Source organism: Gymnoscopelus braueri (assembly GCF_963280865.1).
Source record: "Gymnoscopelus braueri genome assembly, chromosome: 22".
NCBI classification, from domain to species: Eukaryota; Metazoa; Chordata; class Actinopteri; order Myctophiformes; family Myctophidae; genus Gymnoscopelus; species Gymnoscopelus braueri.
The window spans coordinates 46,652,045-46,673,160 of NC_137624.1; the positions used below are offsets into that span (position 1 = coordinate 46,652,045).

The 21,116-nt window shown below is 43.3% G+C and overlaps 1 protein-coding gene across 1 annotated transcript; it reads left to right on the plus strand.

Moving 5' to 3' along the window:
- The first annotated feature begins 1,662 nt into the window (after positions 1-1,662).
- Positions 1,663-19,035, plus strand: dync2i2 (dynein 2 intermediate chain 2). The gene is made up of 9 exons (XM_080419259.1): positions 1,663-1,803; positions 4,369-4,641; positions 5,584-5,693; positions 6,844-7,001; positions 9,015-9,124; positions 9,972-10,142; positions 14,098-14,354; positions 15,416-15,573; positions 18,221-19,035. The coding sequence occupies exons 1-9, from the start codon at positions 1,726-1,728 to the stop codon at positions 18,460-18,462; spliced, it is 1,557 nt and encodes a 518-aa protein (XP_080275385.1). The 5' UTR covers positions 1,663-1,725; the 3' UTR covers positions 18,463-19,035.
- Positions 19,036-21,116: the final 2,081 nt, after the last annotated feature.

Sequence of the window (21,116 nt, forward strand, 5' to 3'; positions counted from 1 at the left end):
TAACTCCATAGTGTCAGTTTGTCCTGGGTTAACTCCATAGTGTCAGTTTGTCCTGGGTTAACTCCATAGTGTCAGTTTGTCCTGGGTTAACTCCATAGTGTCAGTTTGTCCTGGGTTAACTCCATAGTGTCAGTGTGTCCTGGGTTAACTCCATAGTGTCAGTGTGTCCTGGGTTAACTCCATAGTGTCAGTGTGTCCTGGGTTAACTCCATAGTGTCAGTGTGTCCTGGGTTAACTCCATAGTGTCAGTGTGTCCTGGGTTAACTCCATAGTGTCAGTTTGTCCTGGGTTAACTCCATAGTGTCAGTGTGTCCTGGGTTAACTCCATAGTGTCAGTGTGTCCTGGGTTAACTCCATAGTGTCAGTGTGTCCTGGGTTAACTCCATAGTGTCAGTTTGTCCTGGGTTAACTCCATAGTGTCACTTTGTCCTGGGTTAACTCCATAGTGTCACTTTGTCCTGGGTTAACTCCATAGTGTCACTTTGTCCTGGGTTAACTCCATAGTGTCACTTTGTCCTGGGTTAACTCCATAGTGTCACTTTGTCCTGGGTTAACTCCATAGTGTCACTTTGTCCTGGGTTAACTCCATAGTGTCACTTTGTCCTGGGTTAACTCCATAGTGTCACTTTGTCCTGGGTTAACTCCATAGTGTCACTTTGTCCTGGGTTAACTCCATAGTGTCAGTTTGTCCTGGGTTAACTCCATAGTGTCAGTTTGTCCTGGGTTAACTCCATAGTGTCAGTTTGTCCTGGGTTAACTCCATAGTGTCAGTTTGTCCTGGGTTAACTCCATAGTGTCAGTTTGTCCTGGGTTAACTCCATAGTGTCAGTTTGTCCTGGGTTAACTCCATAGTGTCAGTTTGTCCTGGGTTAACTCCATAGTGTCAGTGTGTCCTGGGTTAACTCCATAGTGTCAGTGTGTCCTGGGTTAACTCCATAGTGTCAGTTTGTCCTGGGTTAACTCCATAGTGTCAGTTTGTCCTGGGTTAACTCCATAGTGTCAGTTTGTCCTGGGTTAACTCCATAGTGTCAGTGTGTCCTGGGTTAACTCCATAGTGTCAGTGTGTCCTGGGTTAACTCCATAGTGTCAGTGTGTCCTGGGTTAACTCCATAGTGTCAGTGTGTCCTGGGTTAACTCCATAGTGTCAGTTTGTCCTGGGTTAACTCCATAGTGTCAGTTTGTCCTGGGTTAACTCCATAGTGTCAGTTTACTTGCCTCTAGTTCCAGGTTCCTGACTCAGTGCCAGCCTCATCCTTCTCTCTCTGACTTTCAGGTCCTGTTACGTTGAAGCAGCCCACTTATTGTTTATGTACAAACATTATTTAAATGTGGTCTTAATGTATGTAATATTTAATATATAATATAATATTTGTGGACACATGTTATTTATGTACAAATAGGATTTAAATGTGGTCTTAATGTATATATAATATAATATTTAAATAAGGACACATGTTGTTATGTAAAACAAACAGACATCATTAGAACAAACATAACCAGGATGTATCTGTGTCGTCACTGTTGCGCGGAAGTGCTTGTCCCGCTCTGATTGGTCAGTGTCGCATCCTTGTTTTTTTGTTTTTGTTTTTTCCAGCGCAGCGTCGTTTTCATGGCAACAAGACGGGAGGAAATGACGTCATGCTAGTTCGCTTAGCATACTGCTAGCAGCTGGCTCAGCCAGCAGAATGTAATGTTTGACCATTAAAATAAATAGATCAATAAATCATGTTTAATGATGAAGTCCTGGATGGTGTGGAGATCCAATCAGTGTGGAGGAAACGTCATCAACTGGCGACCGAAACGGTGCGTTTAACCCTTGATGTTATAATAACAATAATGATAACACAACCTGTAAGTTTAGCCCTGAAACATGAGTCATGGCGCTACTTGTCCCTGTTCTTCGAATATTTTACATTTACAGACCGTACATCTACATAAACGTTCACATTTATAATATAAAGTGCTGACCCCACGGCCATGGATGTAACAAGTTAAAACGCCGGGTCTAAGTACCCGTATCTTTCGTATTGTTCAATAAAAAGCATTTTAATCCGTTCGCCGGCCATTTTCTTCATATACTTTCAACCATGCGCTCCTATCAGTTGGATGGTGTACTGCACCTTGATACATTTTGAAAAAACAACAAAAAAATGAAAATGGCCGGTGATTGGATTAAAAAGCTTTTTATTGAACAATACAGAATATATGGGTACTTAGACCTGTGCGTTTTAACTCGTTACATCCATGGCCGTGGGGTCAATACTTTATATTTGAAATATGAACGTTTATGTAGATGTAGGGGTTGTAAATGTAAAATGTTCAAAAACCAGGAACAAGTTGCGCCATGACGCTTGTGACAGACGAGCGTCATGTGAACCATGGCTGCTGTAAGTTAAAACAGTTTAACCATTTAGACAACACAACCCGTTATTATAATAATAATAATAATAATAATAATAATAGTAACACAACCTGTGATTGATTGATTCATTGATTGATTGAATACTTTATTAGCAGTTTGCAAATAAAGCACATGCAAGTACAGTTCAATACAAGGTCCGTTAAGAGGATTTAAAAACACAAGAAAGCCTATTGTATGGCTTGTTTCCATTGGGGTCCTTTGTACTCAATTCATGACACATATGTCTGTTGTGAATGTAAAGTACTTTGGGTCAACTTCTGTTGTTTGTGCTATAATATAAATAAAGGTGACTTGACTTGTTGTTATAATAATAATAATAATAACAACAACACAACCATTGATGTCTAGCGTTGCTATAGGAACAGTTTATTCTGGGGTTTTAAGTGTTAAAAGATACACAGTGAGTAATAAACTCAGAGCTAATTGTTCCATTTGTAGATCTGGGAGTTACGGGTCCATTTGGTTTCATTTGCACTCTCCCTGATCTACAAATAATCCTCTGACTATTACAGACAGACAGACAGACAGACAGACAGGTACATTGTACACAGTTAAAGGGGTAGTTCACCCCCCAAATAACTTTTTTTCTATTGATTACTCACCCCATGGAGCCTTGAATTCATGGATATTTTTTTGTTTTTGTCGCATTCCTTCCTTTATTATTTGATTATAATAAATTTAGCCCCATTGATTCCGGTAGGAGACACAAATGCATTTGTGTCTCCTACCGGAATCAATGGGGACACATTTATTATAATCAAATTATTGGCTTAGGAATGTGACAAAAACAAAAAAATATCTATGAATTCAAGGCTCCAGATGGTCAGTAATCAATAGAAAAAAAGTTATTTTGGGGGTGAACTACCCCTTTAAAGGGATAGTTTACCCCGAAAATGACTTTTTCCCTATGTATTAGTCACCTCATGGAGACTTGAATTCATGGATATTTATTAGTTTTTGTCTCATTCCTAAGACAATAATTTGATGACTGGCAGCGGTTCCGGTAGGAGACACAAAGAGTCTCTATATGTCCAGAGCCTTACATTATACACAGTTAAACTACTCCTCTAGGGGCACAGTGGAGCAGTCGGTAGCGCTGTCGCCTCATAGCTAGAAGGTCCTGGGTTCGATTCCCGCCGGGGACGCTGTGGCCGCTGGGGGCGTGTTCTCTCCTCCGCATCATCAGTGCCCATAGCCTAGGTGGGGTTGGTGAAAGGGTCTTTCTGTGTGGAGTTTGCATGTTCTCCCCGTGTCCCCTAGGGTAGTTAATACCCTCACAAAAACATGTAGTAATCCTGGTCTCTATACTGCCTCCCCCTGGTCAGCCGGGGCGCCTGATAGAGGGGAAAGGAACTGGTTGGAATAACGTGTTCCTTCCACGCGCTACGTCCTACCGGGGAAACTCCCCCCTGTCAGGTGATAAGAAGCTACGTCCTACCGGGGAAACTCCCCCCTGTCAGGTGATAAGAAGCTACGTCCTACCGGGGAAACTCTCCCCTGTCAGGTGATAAGAAGCTACGTCCTACCGGGGAAACTCCACCCTGTCAGGTGATAAGAAGCTACGTCCTACCGGGTAAACTCTCCCCTGTCAGGTGATTATCCCCCCTGTCAGGTGATAAGAAGCTACGTCCTACCGGGGAAACTCTCCCCTGTCAGGTGATAAGAAGCTACGTCCTACCGGGGAAACTCCCCCCTGTCAGGTGATTATCCCCCCTGTCAGGTGATTATAAGAAGGCCAGTTGGCTCTCATGCATTGAAGGAGGCATGAGCTCGCCCCTGGGCTCCATAGGCTGGTGGGGGGAGTGTAGCGCCCAGGATCACTTAGATATTTGGCATCGAGTGCGTTTGAGTTACAAAATCGTGGGATTAAAAATATATATAACTAAACTACTCTATATTCTAGAGCCATACATTTTACAGGGTTAAACTACTCCTCTATATTCCAGAGAGACAGCCAGACCAGAGCCGTACATTATAAGGAGTTGGGCGTTCAGACCAGAGGCTCCACCACAGTGAAGTCCAGTCAGACAGACGAAGCTGCAGCAGAACTTCAGGAGGATTTCCTCGGCAGCCACCAGGCGGCGCTACTGCTCTCCTCAGCGGGGCTGAAGAGCTTCCTCCTCGGGGTGGAGGACATGGTCCTCAGAGCGCTGGCCGCCAACGCCAAGAGCCACGCCTTCGACGGCTTCCACGTCAACTGGGAGGAGCAGAGTCACATGGTGAGAAGGACCGACCCAACCGACGGACATCTTTGTTTCATGTGAACAAAGTAAAACGGTGTTTCATGTGAACAAAGTAAAACAGTGTTTCATTTGAACAAAGTAAAACGGTGTTTCAGGTGAACAAAGTAAAACGGTGTTTCATGTGAACAAAGTAAAACGGTGTTTCATGTGAACAAAGTAAAACGGTGTTTCAGGTGAACAAAGTAAAACGGTGTTTCATGTGAACAAAGTAAAACGGTGTTTCATGTGAACAAAGTAAAACGGTGTTTCATGTGAACAAAGTAAAACGGTGTTTCATGTGAACAAAGTAAAACTGTGTTTCATGTGAACAAAGTAAAACGGTGTTTCATGTGAACAAAGTAAAACGAGCTCGTACGAGTGCCGCACGCTACGAGCTTGTAGATCTGCTATTTCTTTTGTTGAAATATTGTGGATATTATATATATTTTGAAAGCAAATATTTTTAACTCAAATCTTTGCTTCTGGGAGATTCTACAAAATGTCTTCTAAATCATAACAGTTTCTTATAAACGCATGTTTCTATAATATCAGTGGTTCTCAAACTTTTTCATGTCAAGGACCCCCAAAATTATATGTATTTGGCCGCGGACCCCCATCTTAAATTATTTTGTGCCAGGGACCCCCAAGCAAGCAAGCAAAGATTTGAGTTAAACATTTAAAAAGGTATATATATTCAAAGATTTGCACACATTTTCAAGATTTTATAAAAATTGAAAGATCTACAAGCTTGTATGTCTTTTATTTTTGAATAGCCCAAAGTATAAAATAATGGTTAATTATTACAGATGCTGTCCCGGTCTTAATGGGTCAATATTCTTAACTGCTGTGCTGTCTTTGGCGCCTGCTCTTCCCCAGCTGAATCAATCAAGGTCTGATCTGATCTTATTCATTAATCTTGTATGTATGTGATGTTTACAGGTGTCATGTGTCCATCGCCTGCATCATCCCAGTGCTCAGGAGAAAGCTCTTCATGTAACCAGTGTATCCTGGAACAGCACAGGCTCTGTTATTGCTTGTGCTTATGGACGGTATGTTTGTCTTTAAATGTTATTGCTTGTGCTTATGGACGGTATGTTTGTCTTTAAATGTTATTGCTTGTGCTTATGGACGGTATGTTTGTCTTTAAATGTTATTGCTTGTGTTTATGGACAGTATGTTTGTCTTTAAATGTTATTGCTTGTGCTTATGGACGGTATGTTTGTCTTTAAATGTTATTGCTTGTGTTTATGGACGGTATGTTTGTCTTTAAATGTTATTGCTTGTGTTTATGGACGGTATGTTTGTCTTTAAATGTTATTGCTTGTGTTTATGGACGGTATGTTTGTCTTTAAATGTTATTGTTTGTGCTTATGGACGGTATGTTTGTCTTTAAATGTTATTGTTTGTGTTTATGGACGGTATGTTTGTCTTTAAATGTTATTGCTTGTGTTTATGGACGGTATGTTTGACTTTAAATGTTATTGCTTGTGCTTATGGACGGTATGTTTGACTTTAAATGTTATTGCTTGTGCTTATGGACGGTATGTTTGTCTTTAAATGTTATTGCTTGTGTTTATGGACGGTATGTTTGTCTTTAAATGTTATTGCTTGTGTTTATGGACGGTATGTTTGTCTTTAAATGTTATTGTTTGTGCTTATGGACGGTATGTTTGTCTTTAAATGTTATTGTTTGTGTTTATGGACGGTATGTTTGTCTTTAAATGTTATTGCTTGTGTTTATGGACGGTATGTTTGACTTTAAATGTTATTGCTTGTGCTTATGGACGGTATGTTTGACTTTAAATGTTATTGCTTGTGCTTATGGACGGTATGTTTGTCTTTAAATGTTATTGCTTGTGTTTATGGACGGTATGTTTGACTTTAAATATTATTGCTTGTGTTTATGGACGGTATGTTTGACTTTAAATGTTATTGCTTGTGTTTATGGACGGTATGTTTGTCTTTAAATGCAGCGAGGACCTCCCTAGGGAGACGCTCGCGAGGCATCCGTACTAGATGCCCGAAACCACATAAGCTGGCTCCTTTCCAAGTGAAGGAGCAGCAGAAATGTTTAACTTACGTGTGTGTGTGTGTGTGTGTGTGTGTGTGTGTGTGTGTGTGTGTGTGTGTGTGTGTGTGTGTGTGTGTGTGTGTGTGTGTGTGTGTGTGTGTGTGTGTGTGTGTGTGTGTGTCCTGCAGTATGGACGATGGTGATTGGTCCAGTGAAAAGTCGTACGTGTGCACGTGGAACCTGGACCGTGGAGGCGTGAACGCCAAGCGAGCGGATCTGGTGATAGACGTTCACACTGCAGTTACTGCTCTGTGCTTCCATCCTACACTACCCTCTGTTATAGCAGGTCTGTGCTTCATCCTACACTACCCTCTGTTATAGCAGGTCTGTGCTTCATCCTACACTACCCTCTGTTATAGCAGGTCTGTGCTTCATCCTACACTACCCTCTGTTATCACAGGTCTGTGCTTCATCCTACACTACCCTCTGTTATCACAGGTCTGTGCTTCATCCTACACTACCCTCTGTTATAGCAGGTCTGTGCTTCATCCTACACTACCCTCTGTTATAGCAGGTCTGTGCTTCATCCTACACTACCCTCTGTTATCACAGGTCTGTGCTTCATCCTACACTACCCTCTGTTATAGCAGGTCTGTGCTTCATCCTACACTACCCTCTGTTATAGCAGGTCTGTGCTTCATCCTACACTACCCTCTGTTATCACAGGTCTGTGCTTCATCCTACACTACCCTCTGTTATCACAGGTCTGTGCTTCATCCTACACTACCCTCTGTTATAGCAGGTCTGTGCTTCCATCCTACACTACCCTCTGTTATCACAGGTCTGTGCTTCATCCTACACTACCCTCTGTTATCACAGGTCTCTGCTTCATCCTACACTACCCTCTGTTATCACAGGTCTGTGCTTCATCCTACTCTCTGTTATCACAGGTCTGTGCTTCATCCTACACTACCCTCTGTTATAACAGGTTATCTTACTACTATGTAATTGACAAAAGCTCCGAAGTTCGGCAGCGATTCGCAAGCACAGGATCACTCCACATGCCTCCAAGACCCGTCACAGACTGTTGATCAGAGCTATGGCTATGTTTTAGGCATCTTACCTCACCTCCATCAGTGATCAGACTCTATGTTTTAGGCATCTTTCCCCACCTCCATCAGTGATCGGACTTTCGGTTTGGTTGATTCTCTGATTTGCCTATCAGACCCTCAGCCTGATCTGTCAGGTTGCCATAGCAACATTTCATTACATTACATTACAGTCCTTTAGCAGACGCTTTTATCCAAAGCGACTTACAATAAGTGCATTCAACATTGGTAGGGAACGAAAACTACTAATCACCAGAAGTCTTAAGTGCATTTTCTGCTAAAACAAGCAACCAAGAGTATACCTAGCGCTAAGGTAAAAGTGCAATATATCAGCTACCTATTAGCAACCAGATACAGGAAGTCTGACCTCTTTATCACATGACCAAGGTTGGGAGGTTGGGACTAGAGGCTAAGGCCGCAAAGCAAAGCGGGGAGGGAGGAGAGGAGAGGCCAGAGAGGCCGGACTTCGCATGACGTGTGTGCAGAGCTATAATTAGGCCAGGTCGCCGTCATGGTTCAGAAATATCTCTTACAGAGCCATGCCACGGAAAAGAAAGCTATCTAGACTATTTAGAAGGGATGACAGAGGAAATGTTTGGAGAGTTTGAAGCAGCCCTGACATCTGATGAGTCTTGGACTCTGTCTGGTCCAACCTCGGATCGGGCCGCAAAGCGGCCCTGACATCTAGTTATTATTATTATCATTAATATAATTAGTATTTGTGCAACAGGCCCCTGGTAAACAAAGGATCTATCATCAGTCTAAACAACATGATATGTAAATAATAAGGCTACATATAAAAGTGGGAGAGTTGAGAACGGTGTTGCCAGACTTTGCGAGAGAAACAGGCAATCCCGTTTCACACAGGCAGAATTAAATCGTCCTGGATGTAAGATAAATCCATGTTTGACGTTATTCTGTTCAGCTATATTTACAGAGGAGAAAGAGGAGAGGGGGGCGACGTATGACCCCTAATGTCAATGGGAATCTATCTCCACTTGTAGTTTTCTGACGGACGCTTTTTCAGGCCAGTTTTGAAAGAAGCCAGTGATTCACATGGTTTAATGGATGGTGTCAGGGCATTATGGTGGTAATAGTAGAATTCATATTTTCATGTTTGTGTAAAATGTGTGGGGGCCAGATCATAAATGATATTTTCTATTAATTACACACGCCATGAAGCCACATGGCACCTCATTTCATATGATGTGTATACATAAAGTTACCTTGCCTTGCCTTGCCTTGCCTAGGGGGTCTGTACAGTGGGGAGGTGGTGGTCTGGGACACTAGCAGGACACAGGACCCTGTGATGGCCCAAACTGGAATGTCAGCACAAAGCCACCGGGAACCCGTCTATGAGGTCAGTTTGTTTATCATCTGTTACTATGGTGACCAGGTCAGTTTGTTTATCATCTGTTACCATGGTGACCAGGTCAGTTTGTTTATCATCTGTTACTATGGTGACCAGGTCAGTTTGTTTAGCATCTGTTACTATGGTGACCAGGTCAGTTTGTTTATCATCTGTTACTATGGTGACCGGTACGTTGTCCGGTTCAGGAGATATGAAAATTGGCGTTTCCTCCACTCGCGTGGACATCAATTCAAGATGGTCACCAAATGAACCCCATGGGACATAACTAGACACCATAAGGGTCTTAAAAAAATGGGGCAAAAAATAATTCACCATAAGTATTTAGTACAAGGAGAAATATAGAACATTTTCTGCTATTTTTTTGCAGTTTATGTCCTGAAATAGAGTCAAGATGTGCTTGAATCTTAATAATAACCACTTTAATGAATTCCTTGGGTCAAAATTATATAGAATAATGTGTCTCTGTATGTTGTTTACTTCAAGAGTTATGGTATTTTCTGTTATCTCCATGTTATGGTTTGGGTTGGGGAAAGGTGTAAGAAAGGGATAAAAATAAACTCCATGGGGCATTAGTAAAAAAACAGGTTACAGAAATGTGCTGGTGGAGCCTCTCCTCTGCCCTACTATAAGTTAAGATGTTATGTTTAGAACTTTAGAGTGTATAGTATATCATGTTTAAGTTCCCTTTTAAAACAAGCCTTTTCCTTTGATGGTACCCATATAACCAAGAGGATTCCTGTGTGCTATTGACCTGTGAGACAGCCCTCCTCATTGAACTGGACTTGGTAGAGGTAAAGATTACATGGAGTGCTCACTGCTGCCATCTTGTGTCCAGGTTGTGTGGGTGGCGAGTCAGAGCGGCAGAGAGCTGGGGGTGCTCAGTGGAAGCTCGGGGGGCCGAGTGTTGCTGTGGACCCTGGATCCAGACCAGAGGAGGCTGCTTCTCACTGAAGGATACGCATTAGTCATGGAGCAAGTTCCTCACAGCAGCTACGCACACACCAAGGTGAGTCATTAGTCATGATGCAACACGTTCCTCCAAATGATCAGGGGTGCACATAACTGGTGCGCATGCGCACCCAAAATAACTAATGCGCGGCACATCAGACGACGCGAGGCGCTTTTGCGTACCAACAGCTGGGACAGGAATTTCCAAGCTTTTATTTTTTAGCAAAACTAAAAAATAAAAGCCTGGAGATCGAGGCTAGGAATTTACTTCCTGAAGCCACACTCACACTCACACAATCACGCTAAAGCACACGTCGGCCCCCTGTACAGCCATTAGGCGCAGGAGGAGGGGACGCATGCTGCACGTGATTGTGTGAGTTTTTTTCTTCTCTCTTCTCTAAAACACCCTGGACAACGCTCCACACGTCCTTGACTCTTCTCTCTTCTCTAAAACACACTGGACAACGCTCCACACGTCCTAGACTCTTCTCTCTTCTCTAAAACACCCTGGACAACGCTCCACACGTCCTAGACTCTTCTCTCTTCTCTAAAACACTCTGGACAACGCTCCACACGTCCTAGACTCTTCTCTCTTCTCTAAAACACTCTGGACAACGCTCCACACGTCCTAGACTCTTCTCTCTTCTCTAAAACACTCTGGACAACGCTCCACACGTCCTAGACTTTTCTCTCTTCTCTAAAACACTCTGGACAACGCTCCACACGTCCTAGACTCTTCTCTCTTCTCTAAAACACTCTGGACAACGCTCCACACGTCCTAGACTTTTCTCTCTTCTCTAAAACACTCTGGACAACGCTCCACACGTCCTAGACTCTTCTCTCTTCTCTAAAACACCCTGGACAACGCTCCACACGTCCTAGACTCTTCTCTCTTCTCTAAAACACCCTGGACAACGCTCCACACGTCCTAGACTCTTCTCTCTTCTCTAAAACACTCTGGACAACGCTCCACACGTCCTAGACTCTTCTCTCTTCTCTAAAACACTCTGGACAACGCTCCACACGTCCTAGACTCTTCTCTCTTCTCTAAAACACTCTGGACAACGCTCCACACGTCCTAGACTCTTCTCTCTTCTCTAAAACACTCTGGACAACGCTCCACACGTCCTAGACTTTTCTCTCTTCTCTAAAACACTCTGGACAACGCTCCACACGTCCTAGACTCTTCTCTCTTCTCTAAAACACTCTGGACAACGCTCCACACGTCCTAGACTTTTCTCTCTTCTCTAAAACACCCTGGACAACGCTCCACACGTCCTAGACTCTTCTCTCTTCTCTAAAACACCCTGGACAACGCTCCACACGTCCTAGACTCTTCTCTCTTCTCTAAAACACTCTGGACAACGCTCCACACGTCCTAGACTCTTCTCTCTTCTCTAAAACACTCTGGACAACGCTCCACACGTCCTAGACTCTTCTCTCTTCTCTAAAACACTCTGGACAACGCTCCACACGTCCTAGACTTTTCTCTCTTCTCTAAAACACTCTGGACAACGCTCCACACGTCCTAGACTCTTCTCTCTTCTCTAAAACACTCTGGACAACGCTCCACACGTCCTAGACTCTTCTCTCTTCTCTAAAACACCCTGGACAACGCTCCACACGTCCTAGACTTTTCTCTCTTCTCTAAAACACTCTGGACAACGCTCCACACGTCCTAGACTTTTCTCTCTTCTCTAAAACACCCTGGACAACGCTCCACACGTCCTAGACTCTTCTCTCTTCTCTAAAACACCCTGGACAACGCTCCACACGTACTAGACTCTCCTCTCTTCTCTAAAACACCCTGGACAACGCTCCACACGTCCTAGACTCTTCTCTCTTCTCTAAAACACTCTGGACAACGCTCCACACGTCCTAGACTTTTCTCTCTTCTCTAAAACACTCTGGACAACGCTCCACACGTCCTAGACTTTTCTCTCTTCTCTAAAACACCCTGGACAACGCTCCACACGTCCTAGACTCTTCTCTCTCCTCTAAAACACCCTGGATAGAGATGCACCGATTGCAAAATCCTTGGCCGATACCGATTACCGTTTTTTTTAAAGTCTGACCTGCCGATACCGGTTTTACCGATACCGATATTCTATTTTCTAACTAGATTTTTTTCAGGCTAAGTACAAGTACTTAATTTTGTGTATTTGCCAATACAGAGTACCAATAATAAACCAGGAAAAGAGCACTTATGCCATATCATCATTTTTATTTGTACCATTGCTGTTATGGCTGTCGCTGTTATAGAGCTGCATGATTTTGGCAAAACCTATTATGGGTCCATATTGAGATCAGTTATTGAAATGATTATTTATTAAAAATGGTAATCTTTTTTAACTAACAAAATCTTATCTTAATGCAAAATTATTTTCTTATTTGAACTAAAAGCAAAAATAAAGAAATAAGGTTTTCCCATTCAGACACATAGCAGGACATGTCTGCATTTAATTGTTTTCAAGGTGAGAAATGTACCTTATGTCACTCTAGTCCAGGGGTCTTCAACAGGGGGTCCGGGACCCCTAGGGGGTCCCCAGAGTTACTACAGGGGGGGGCCGCCAAATCTTTGTGTGATATGATATTTTTTACATTAACCACTAGCATCCCATTTCTGAGGAGGACTAAAGCCAAAAATAGCAGATCTACAAGCTCACAAGCTTGTAGATCTGCTATTTTTGGCAAAGAGGTATATAGGTGTAGAGGGGAAAAAAGAGCAGACCAAGTAAAAATGTCATACAATATAGAAGGGGGGTCCCTGCTTCATCTCTCTCAGCTCACCTTATGTCACTGTTTTGGCTTGTTTTAATCTCTGACTAAAAATGTTACACTACTCTGTTGCTCAGTGGACTTTGTTAAACTTTCAGACGAGTCTTAACGAGCTTTAATAGGCTACAGCTGGATAGATGAGAAGACGTCTGTAGTAGGCACACGATTAAACCAGCGGTGTCGATGGCTGATATCATGATCACAACGTCTTTTAGAGTTGTTGTTGGAAGCTGCTTACAGCATTAAGGACTTTTCAGATGGCCTAGTAATTTATTTGGAATAAGAGGCAACCCTGCAGGTAGGAGGAGCAGCCAGCCACTGTCTGTATGAGAGAAGTGCGCGCACACGCATCGCATCGCATGCACCCCCGGGCCACACACACACACACACACACACACACCACCCGTCCATGCCAAAGTTGTCTTTTCAACAGCATATACAACGAGAGTCAGGGGGTGATTTTTCTTTGCAACTGGCTACAATAAAAGGGATGTTTAAAGGCTATTTTTTTCTGTAGTCTACAACATCTTTTGCATGGACCGTATGAGAAGCCTGGTGACGCACTTACTGCCTTTAAATTCCCCGTGATTGACGAACCGACAGTCACTACATTGACTAGGCTATAACTGCGCGCAACATTATGGAATATAATATATTCCATATTGTATAGATATTCAATATATGTATCCTTATATTTCAATGGCAATCAGCACCATCTGTGGGCTTCTCTTCTCTCGCTAATATTTACTGAGTCGACTCACACGACTTTGATCATCATGCTGTTGCTGCGCAGTGCCAACGCAGTTTCAATTTGACCGGCATAAAATCGGAATTTATGACAGTGACCGGCCGAGCACCGATCCAGCCGGTGTGACCTAAAACCGGCTTTTTTAATCGGCGGCCGATTAATCGGTGCATCTCTAACCCTGGACAAAGCTTGTAGATCTGCTATTTTTGAAAAAATCTTGAAAATGTGTGCAAATCTTTGAATAGATATGTTTTTTTAAGCGAACATTTTAACTCAAATCTTTGCTGCTGGGGGGTCCCTGGAACAACATAATTTGAGATGGGGGTCCGCGGCCAAATACATATACATTTTGGGGTCCTTGACATGAAAAAGTTTGAGAATCACTGACATAGTAGCATACGTTTTTTCAAAAAACAGTTTTAGATTAGAAGATATTTAGTTGAATCTGGCTCAGGTCTTAATGTTTTAATGTTCTTGTCCTGTGTAGGCCCAGGGCAGCACCAAGGTGGGGGTGACGTCGCTGGCCCTGTCCCCATGGGACTCTGACACCTTCCTGGTGGGCTCTGAGGGCGGCCTGCTCCTCAAGTGCTCCTTCTCGGCTCAGAGGCCAGCCGCAGTGTCCTGCTGTGACCACCAGGAGGAGGACGGCGTCACCGGCACAGTGACACTGAGAGCCCCTGCAGTGTTCTCCTTCAGACCCCGTAGCAGCCCGGTCCACTCAATACACTGCTCTCCCTTCCACAGGTACAACCACCTTAATACACTGCTCTCCTTTCCACAGGTACAACCACCTTAATACACTGCTCTCCTTTCCACAGGTACAACCACCTTAATACACTGCTCTCCCTTCCACAGGTACAACCACCTTAATACACTGCTCTCCTTTCCACAGGTACAACCACCTTAATACACTGCTCTCCTTTCCACAGGTACAACCACCTTAATACACTGCTCTCCTTTCCACAGGTACAACCACCTTAATACACTGCTCTCCTTTCCACAGGTACAACCACCTTAATACACTGCTCTCCTTTCCACAGGTACAACCACCTTAATACACTGCTCTCCCTTCCACAGGTACAACCACCTTAATACACTGCTCTCCTTTCCACAGGTACAACCACCTTAATACACTGCTCTCCTTTCCACAGGTACAACCACCTTAATACACTGCTCTCCTTTCCACAGGTACAACCACCTTAATACACTGCTCTCCTTTCCACAGGTACAACCACCTTAATACACTACTCTCCTTTCCACAGGTACAACCACCTTAATACACTGCTCTCCTTTCCACAGGTACAACCACCTTAATACACTGCTCTCCTTTCCACAGGTACAACCACCTTAATACACTACTCTCCTTTCCACAGGTACAACCACCTTAATACACTGCTCTCCTTTCCACAGGTACAACCACCTTAATACACTGCTCTCCTTTCCACAGGTACAACCACCACACTCAGTAGAGATTTGACATATTCATTCCTTTGTATTATGTTTTGTCCCGTTTGGTGTGTTTTTAGTGCATAATAAAGCAGTTTTGGTTTCAGGAATTGTCTAGTTTCAGTTTATTTCTTATTTTGGAACTAAACCATTAGAAGTTTTTCGGGTATTATGAGGAAAGGATGCATGACATCACATATGATGATGGAAAAAACAAAACCAAGATGATTTGACATGAAATTTTAGATATTGACCCCCCAGAAGGCCTAGTTCACCTCCACTATGTGTTGTCTTTAGGAACTTGTTTTTAAGTGTGGGGACAGAAGGCCTAGTTCACCTCCACTATGTGTTGTCTTTAGGAACTTGTTTTTAAGTGCGGGGACAGAAGGCCTAGTTCACCTCCACTCGGTGCTCCAGGCCAACCCTCTGCTGTCAGTGAGGGTCTCAGACTCCTACGTGTTCCAGGTGTGCTGGTCCCCAACCAGACCGCTGGTCTTTGCTGCGGCTACCGGACAAGGTACAGTATTACATGTGTTATGTACTGTTGTAGCACAAGGTACAGTATTACATGTTTGGTTGGTGAAAGGTTCTTTCTGTGTGGAGTTTGCATGTTCTCCCCGTGTCTCCTAGGGTAGGTACCCTCACCAAAACATGCAGTAATCCTGGTCTCTATACTGCCTCCCCCTGGTCAGCCGGGGTGCCTGATGGAGGGGAAAGGAACTGGTTGGAAGAACGTGTTCCTTCCACGTGCTACGTCCAGGGTCGTGTTTAAGCACAGGCAATGTAGGCAAATGCCTATGTCCTGTCGGGGGGGGGGGTGGGCAAAAATGCACCCATGAAAAAACAAATGTACAGAATTAACCGAAATAACTGAATTAATGTAACAAAAACACCCCAAATAAGTAACAAAACCGTATTTTTTTTTGCGCTCGCATGCATTTGTCCTGGGGGGGGGGGCCCGAAAACTGTCCTTTGCCTAGGGCGCATTCTGACATTAACACGGCCCTCGCTACGTCCTACTGGGGAAACTCCCCCCTGTCAGGTGATATGAAGGCTTGTTAGCTCTCATGCTCTCATGAGCTCAGCTCTAGGCTCTCCCTAGGTTGGCAGAGGGAGTGTAGTGCCCAGGATTACTTAGACAATTAGCACTGGGTGAAAAAAATGGGTTTACAAAATCGTGGGATAAAAATTTTGAAAAACAAAAAAACAAAAATAAAGTTTTATGTACTGTTATAGGACAAGGTACATGTGTTATGTACTGTTGTAGCACTGCCACGGTTAATCACACTAATTGGTTTAATTTCATGTATACAGTATATACACTCAGTGGCCACTTTATGTCCAACTGAACGATAACGTAACTTTCTACTCAGTCAATCATGGCAGCAACTCAGTGCATTCAGGCCTGTAGACATGATGTTCAAGAGGATCTGCTGCAGTTAAAGCTGAACATCAGAATGAATGGAGAAGACATTATTTTATGGGCTGGTCTTAGTATTTCAGGAACTGCTGATCTACTGGGATGTTCATACACAACCATCTGTAGCACAGGCTCCACATTAAGGCTTGTCTGGGAGTCATGTAATTAACAATTAAGGACAACCAGATTAAAAGCTGAATCAAAAAGTTAATGTCAAGCCCTGTTGGGTTTACAGAGAATGATGTACAACCATCTGTATGGTTTACATAGAATGAATAATAATAATAAATCCAGTGGGCGGTAGCTGTCTTGTATCAGCGGTTCAGGGTTAGGGTTCAAGTCATTTAAATCCAGTTTGAAGTCCATTGAATGAATTGAAGGTTAAAACCAAAGCACAAAATAATACATTGTTCTGAATCCCTCTTGTTGCTCTTGGTTTTATTGAAGATAATATATGTATTGTATGTCTTGATGATTAATTGAGTACATAGGACCACAATGGAGACAACAACAGCAACTGTACTGCCGTGCTGTTTTAATTAATAATTTGCTTGATAAAGTATGAAATGGATCCTTTGTATCCTGATCCAAGGTGTTAATAAAGTATTAAATCATACATGGGCAACTGGCGGCCCGGGGGCCACATGCGGCCCCCACCTTCACTTAACGCGGCCCACAGGTTAATATCAGAATAATGATATATTATTGATTTCAGCTGTTATGATTCTAAACATGCAAACATGACCCGCTTTAATGACTTCAGTCTATATTAGTAGCTTAAAGTTGTACAATGCAGAATCACAAATAACGATTTTTAGCAACCTCTGCTGGTCACTACCGTCACTGCATACAATTTCCTTAGTCCTCGATTACCCAGAATTCCATTCGTTTTCACCGGAAGCCGGAAGCGTTTCAAAAAGCGATCTTTTAATTGTTTTATACTATCTACGGATCGTTTCTCTTAGCCAGTGGAGCATTAGTTACCATGAGCTGTGCTTTCTTTTTCTGTTCTTTTTCGATCTTCCAATCCTACATTCTCTTAAAATCAGCGTGAGGTTCCTTTTTGTTATTAGCGCGGTAGTTCCTGGCCAAACAGGAAACCGTTGCGGTAGTTCCTGGCCAAACAGGAAACCAGTGCATTTCCACCTCCGTTTTCCGGCCAGATGACGTCATTTTCCCGGGAAAGTCCCCCCCGTCCACGTTCAATAGAAAATATATAAATAAAAGGCTTCCGGGGGTGAAATTCATGGAGTGGGTGTTGTGAAACTTTTGCCACTCACAAAAGATATACAATTTAACTTTAGTTTTGTTGAAAACGTTACCTAGTATTACTTTAATGACTAGTATAAAAATTGTATTGTCTTTTTTATGTCCAATGTATTTGTATTTAAGTTCATAAAGTTAACATAAGTATAACTAAATGACATTTGAAATTAAATAAAAATGTTCAGGATTCCAATTAAAAAATAACCAAAAATTCAAAATTCCAATTCAAAAAATGCAAAAATAGCAGATCTACAAGCTCAAAACGCGTCGCACTGCGACGCGTTTTGAGCTTGTAGATCGGCTATTTTTGCTACTTTTGTGTGACATAGAATGGCGACGTACGGCATTAATTTTAAAAAGTTATGGAGATAAGAGTTGTCAGCCCGACAGTATATGCAGTGTGGCCCCTCTGTAGTGACTATGTAAATATATAGAGTAGTAGAAGTACTAAATCAAATCAATCCTTTGTGTCCTGAAGGTGCGGTGCAGCTGTTTGACCTGGGCAGGAGGTCCGGCCGGCCGGTGGCCTCCATAGAGGTGGGGGGAGGTGGGGGGGGTCCGGCCACCTGTCTGGCCTTCAACCACAGAGAGCCTGGCCTCCTGGCGCTGGGCCAAACACACGGAGGCCTCCATGTCTGGACCCTGAGCGCCGACCTGACGGAGCAGCAGCCCAACGAGATGCTCCGATTGGAGCAGCTGGCCACCGAGGTCGCAGAATGAACCAATGGCGGGAGACCACATCAGTTGTTTCCCAAACAGTGGGTCGAGACCCTTTTTTTTTTGGGTCGCGGGACGGCTTTTTTTATGGGTCGTGATTAGATTAAACAAAAAAAAGCAACATTTTCCAGAATATGTTCAAGAAAATACAAACATAAAAACGAAATACTATGTTTTTTTTCTAAAATCCTCTAAAAAGAAGAAAAAAAAGGTTTTAAGAAATAGTGAAAATAGCAGATCTACAAGAGAGCTGTTTCACTATTAAATGTTTGTATGTTTAGACCCCAAGTTACGAGTTGCTTACGTGTGTGCGTGTGTGTGTGTGCGTGTGTGCGTGCGTGCGTGCGTGCGTGTGTGTGTGTGTGCGTGCGTGTGTGTGTGTGTGTGTGTGTGTGTGTGTGTGTGTGTGAGTTATTGCAGTGCTGTTCTGTTGCTGTTGTTGTAACACCAAGACACATTCCTAGCAACCATTTGTTGCCTAGCAATAAACATTTTGATATAATCATATTGTTCAAAGTCCATAGACCTTTGACTAGTATTACATTTTATGCTGAGCATTGTTACACATACTGTACTGGCTGTAGCTGTTTATTATTCTATTGTTTCAATAAAATTCCATTGTAAGATACATTGGTTGTTTTCATAACATAGTGGCCATATTTGCAGTAAGCTAATTAGAGTGTTCTAGATACATTTTATCAAAACATCTGAGCATTCCAATATGTTTCTAATGCTCAAAATATGACATAGATTATGGTACAATAAAACTAACTTTTCACTATTCTTTGAAATACTGTATGCACATTGGAAGTTAAGACACAGTGGTGGACACAAGCAATCATAAAGATAAGCATTCCAAAATGTTCCTAATTGCAGCTTTACATCCTGCCTTGAAGTGACCATGAAAACGTGAGGTTTCCCTTGAAAGAGTTGGAGGCTTTCTTCACACTCAGCTCATCTTTCATGCTGTTTGACAGGAACTGTTTTGCTGAAACTTTCCCTAATGGTGTGTCATCCTCCACATTTTGGTATGGAATCTCTTTAGTGTGGTCTCCTTCAGTAAAGATGGAATCTCTTTAGTGTGGTCTCCTTCAGTAAAGATGGAATCTCTTTAGTGTGGCCTCCTTCAGTAAAGATGGAATCTCTTTAGTGTGGTCTCCTTCAGTAAAGATGGAATCTCTTTAGTGTGGTCTCCTTCAGTAAAGATGGAATCTCTTTAGTGTGGTCTCCTTCAGTAAAGATGGAATCTCTTTAGTGTGGTCTCCTTCAGTAAAGATGGAATCTCTTTAGTGTGGCCTCCTTCAGTAAAGATGTGAGATTGTAGTGGTCATGCACTACATAATCCTCCTATAACGGGACGCGCGACGGTGGTGGGGGGGTGGCGGCGCGACGGGTGACAGGACGCGCAATAACCCCACGTTTGCAACTACTTTCGCCTACGCACTTCACCGGGTATGGTCTAGTAATAATAATAATAACTAGAAAGTACTGTTCCTGAAGAAACAGTGTGGGATCGCTAAGGATGAATGTTGATAGTATCACACTAGAAAGTACTGTTCCTGATTAATTCTGTCTTACCTATTTATATTACATATTGTGATGTCACGTGAAGCTTGACCAATCCAAAAACGGGCGGAATAATAATAATAATAACTAATGAAGATAACATTAGTGTGATCGCTGAAGCGATCCCACAATAATAATCAAAAACAAGTTACAAAGTGCTTTACAATAACAACAGTTAAAAAAATACAATCAGACATTAATTTCATAAATAGTACAACCGTTCATAATCTAGGAAAAAGCTGTGCGATAGAGGTGAGTTTTTAGAAGAGATGGACACTGAGTTTGCCTGCCTGAGGCCCCCAGGCAGTGAGTTCCACAGCCTGAGGCCCCCAGGCAGTGAGTTCCACAGCCTGAGGGCCCCAGGCAGTGAGTTCCACAGCCTGAGGGCCCCAGGCAGTGAGTTCCACAGCCTGAGGGCCCCAGGCAGTGAGTTCCACAGCCTGAGGGCCCCAGGCAGTGAGTTCCACAGCCTGAGGCCCCCAGGCAGTGAGTTCCACAGCCTGGGGCCCCCAGGCAGTGAGTTCCACAGCCTGAGGGCCCCAGGCAGTGAGTTCCACAGCCTGAGGGCCCCAGGCAGTGAGTTCCACAGCCTGAGGGCCCCAGGCAGTGAGTTCCACAGCCTGAGGGCCTCAGGCTGTGAGTTCCACAGCCTGAGGGCCCCAGGCAGTGAGTTCCACAGCCGAGGGGCCCGAACGGCTAAAGCCTGGTCGCCCTTTGTGACAAGGCCAGACTTTGGTACCATCAGTAAGGCCCTGCTGGATGATCTCAGGCAGCGGCCTGGCTTATAAGGAGTTAAAAGATCACATATATATGCAGGAGCATATTCTAAAACTCACAGGTAATCAATGAAGGGCCGCAAGGACTGGTGTAATGTGCTCCCCTCTCTTGGATGGATCTCTCTATACTCTTTGTCTGGTTGTGAAGTGGTCAGCATGAGAGGGACCTTATTAACACATTAAGACATTAAAGCCCATTCTACAAAATGTCTTAGTTTTCTTAGAAAACTTGTTGTTTCTATATCAGTGGTGCTCAAAACCTTTTCATGTCAAGGACCCCCAAAACTGTATGTATTTGGCCGTGGACCCCTAATC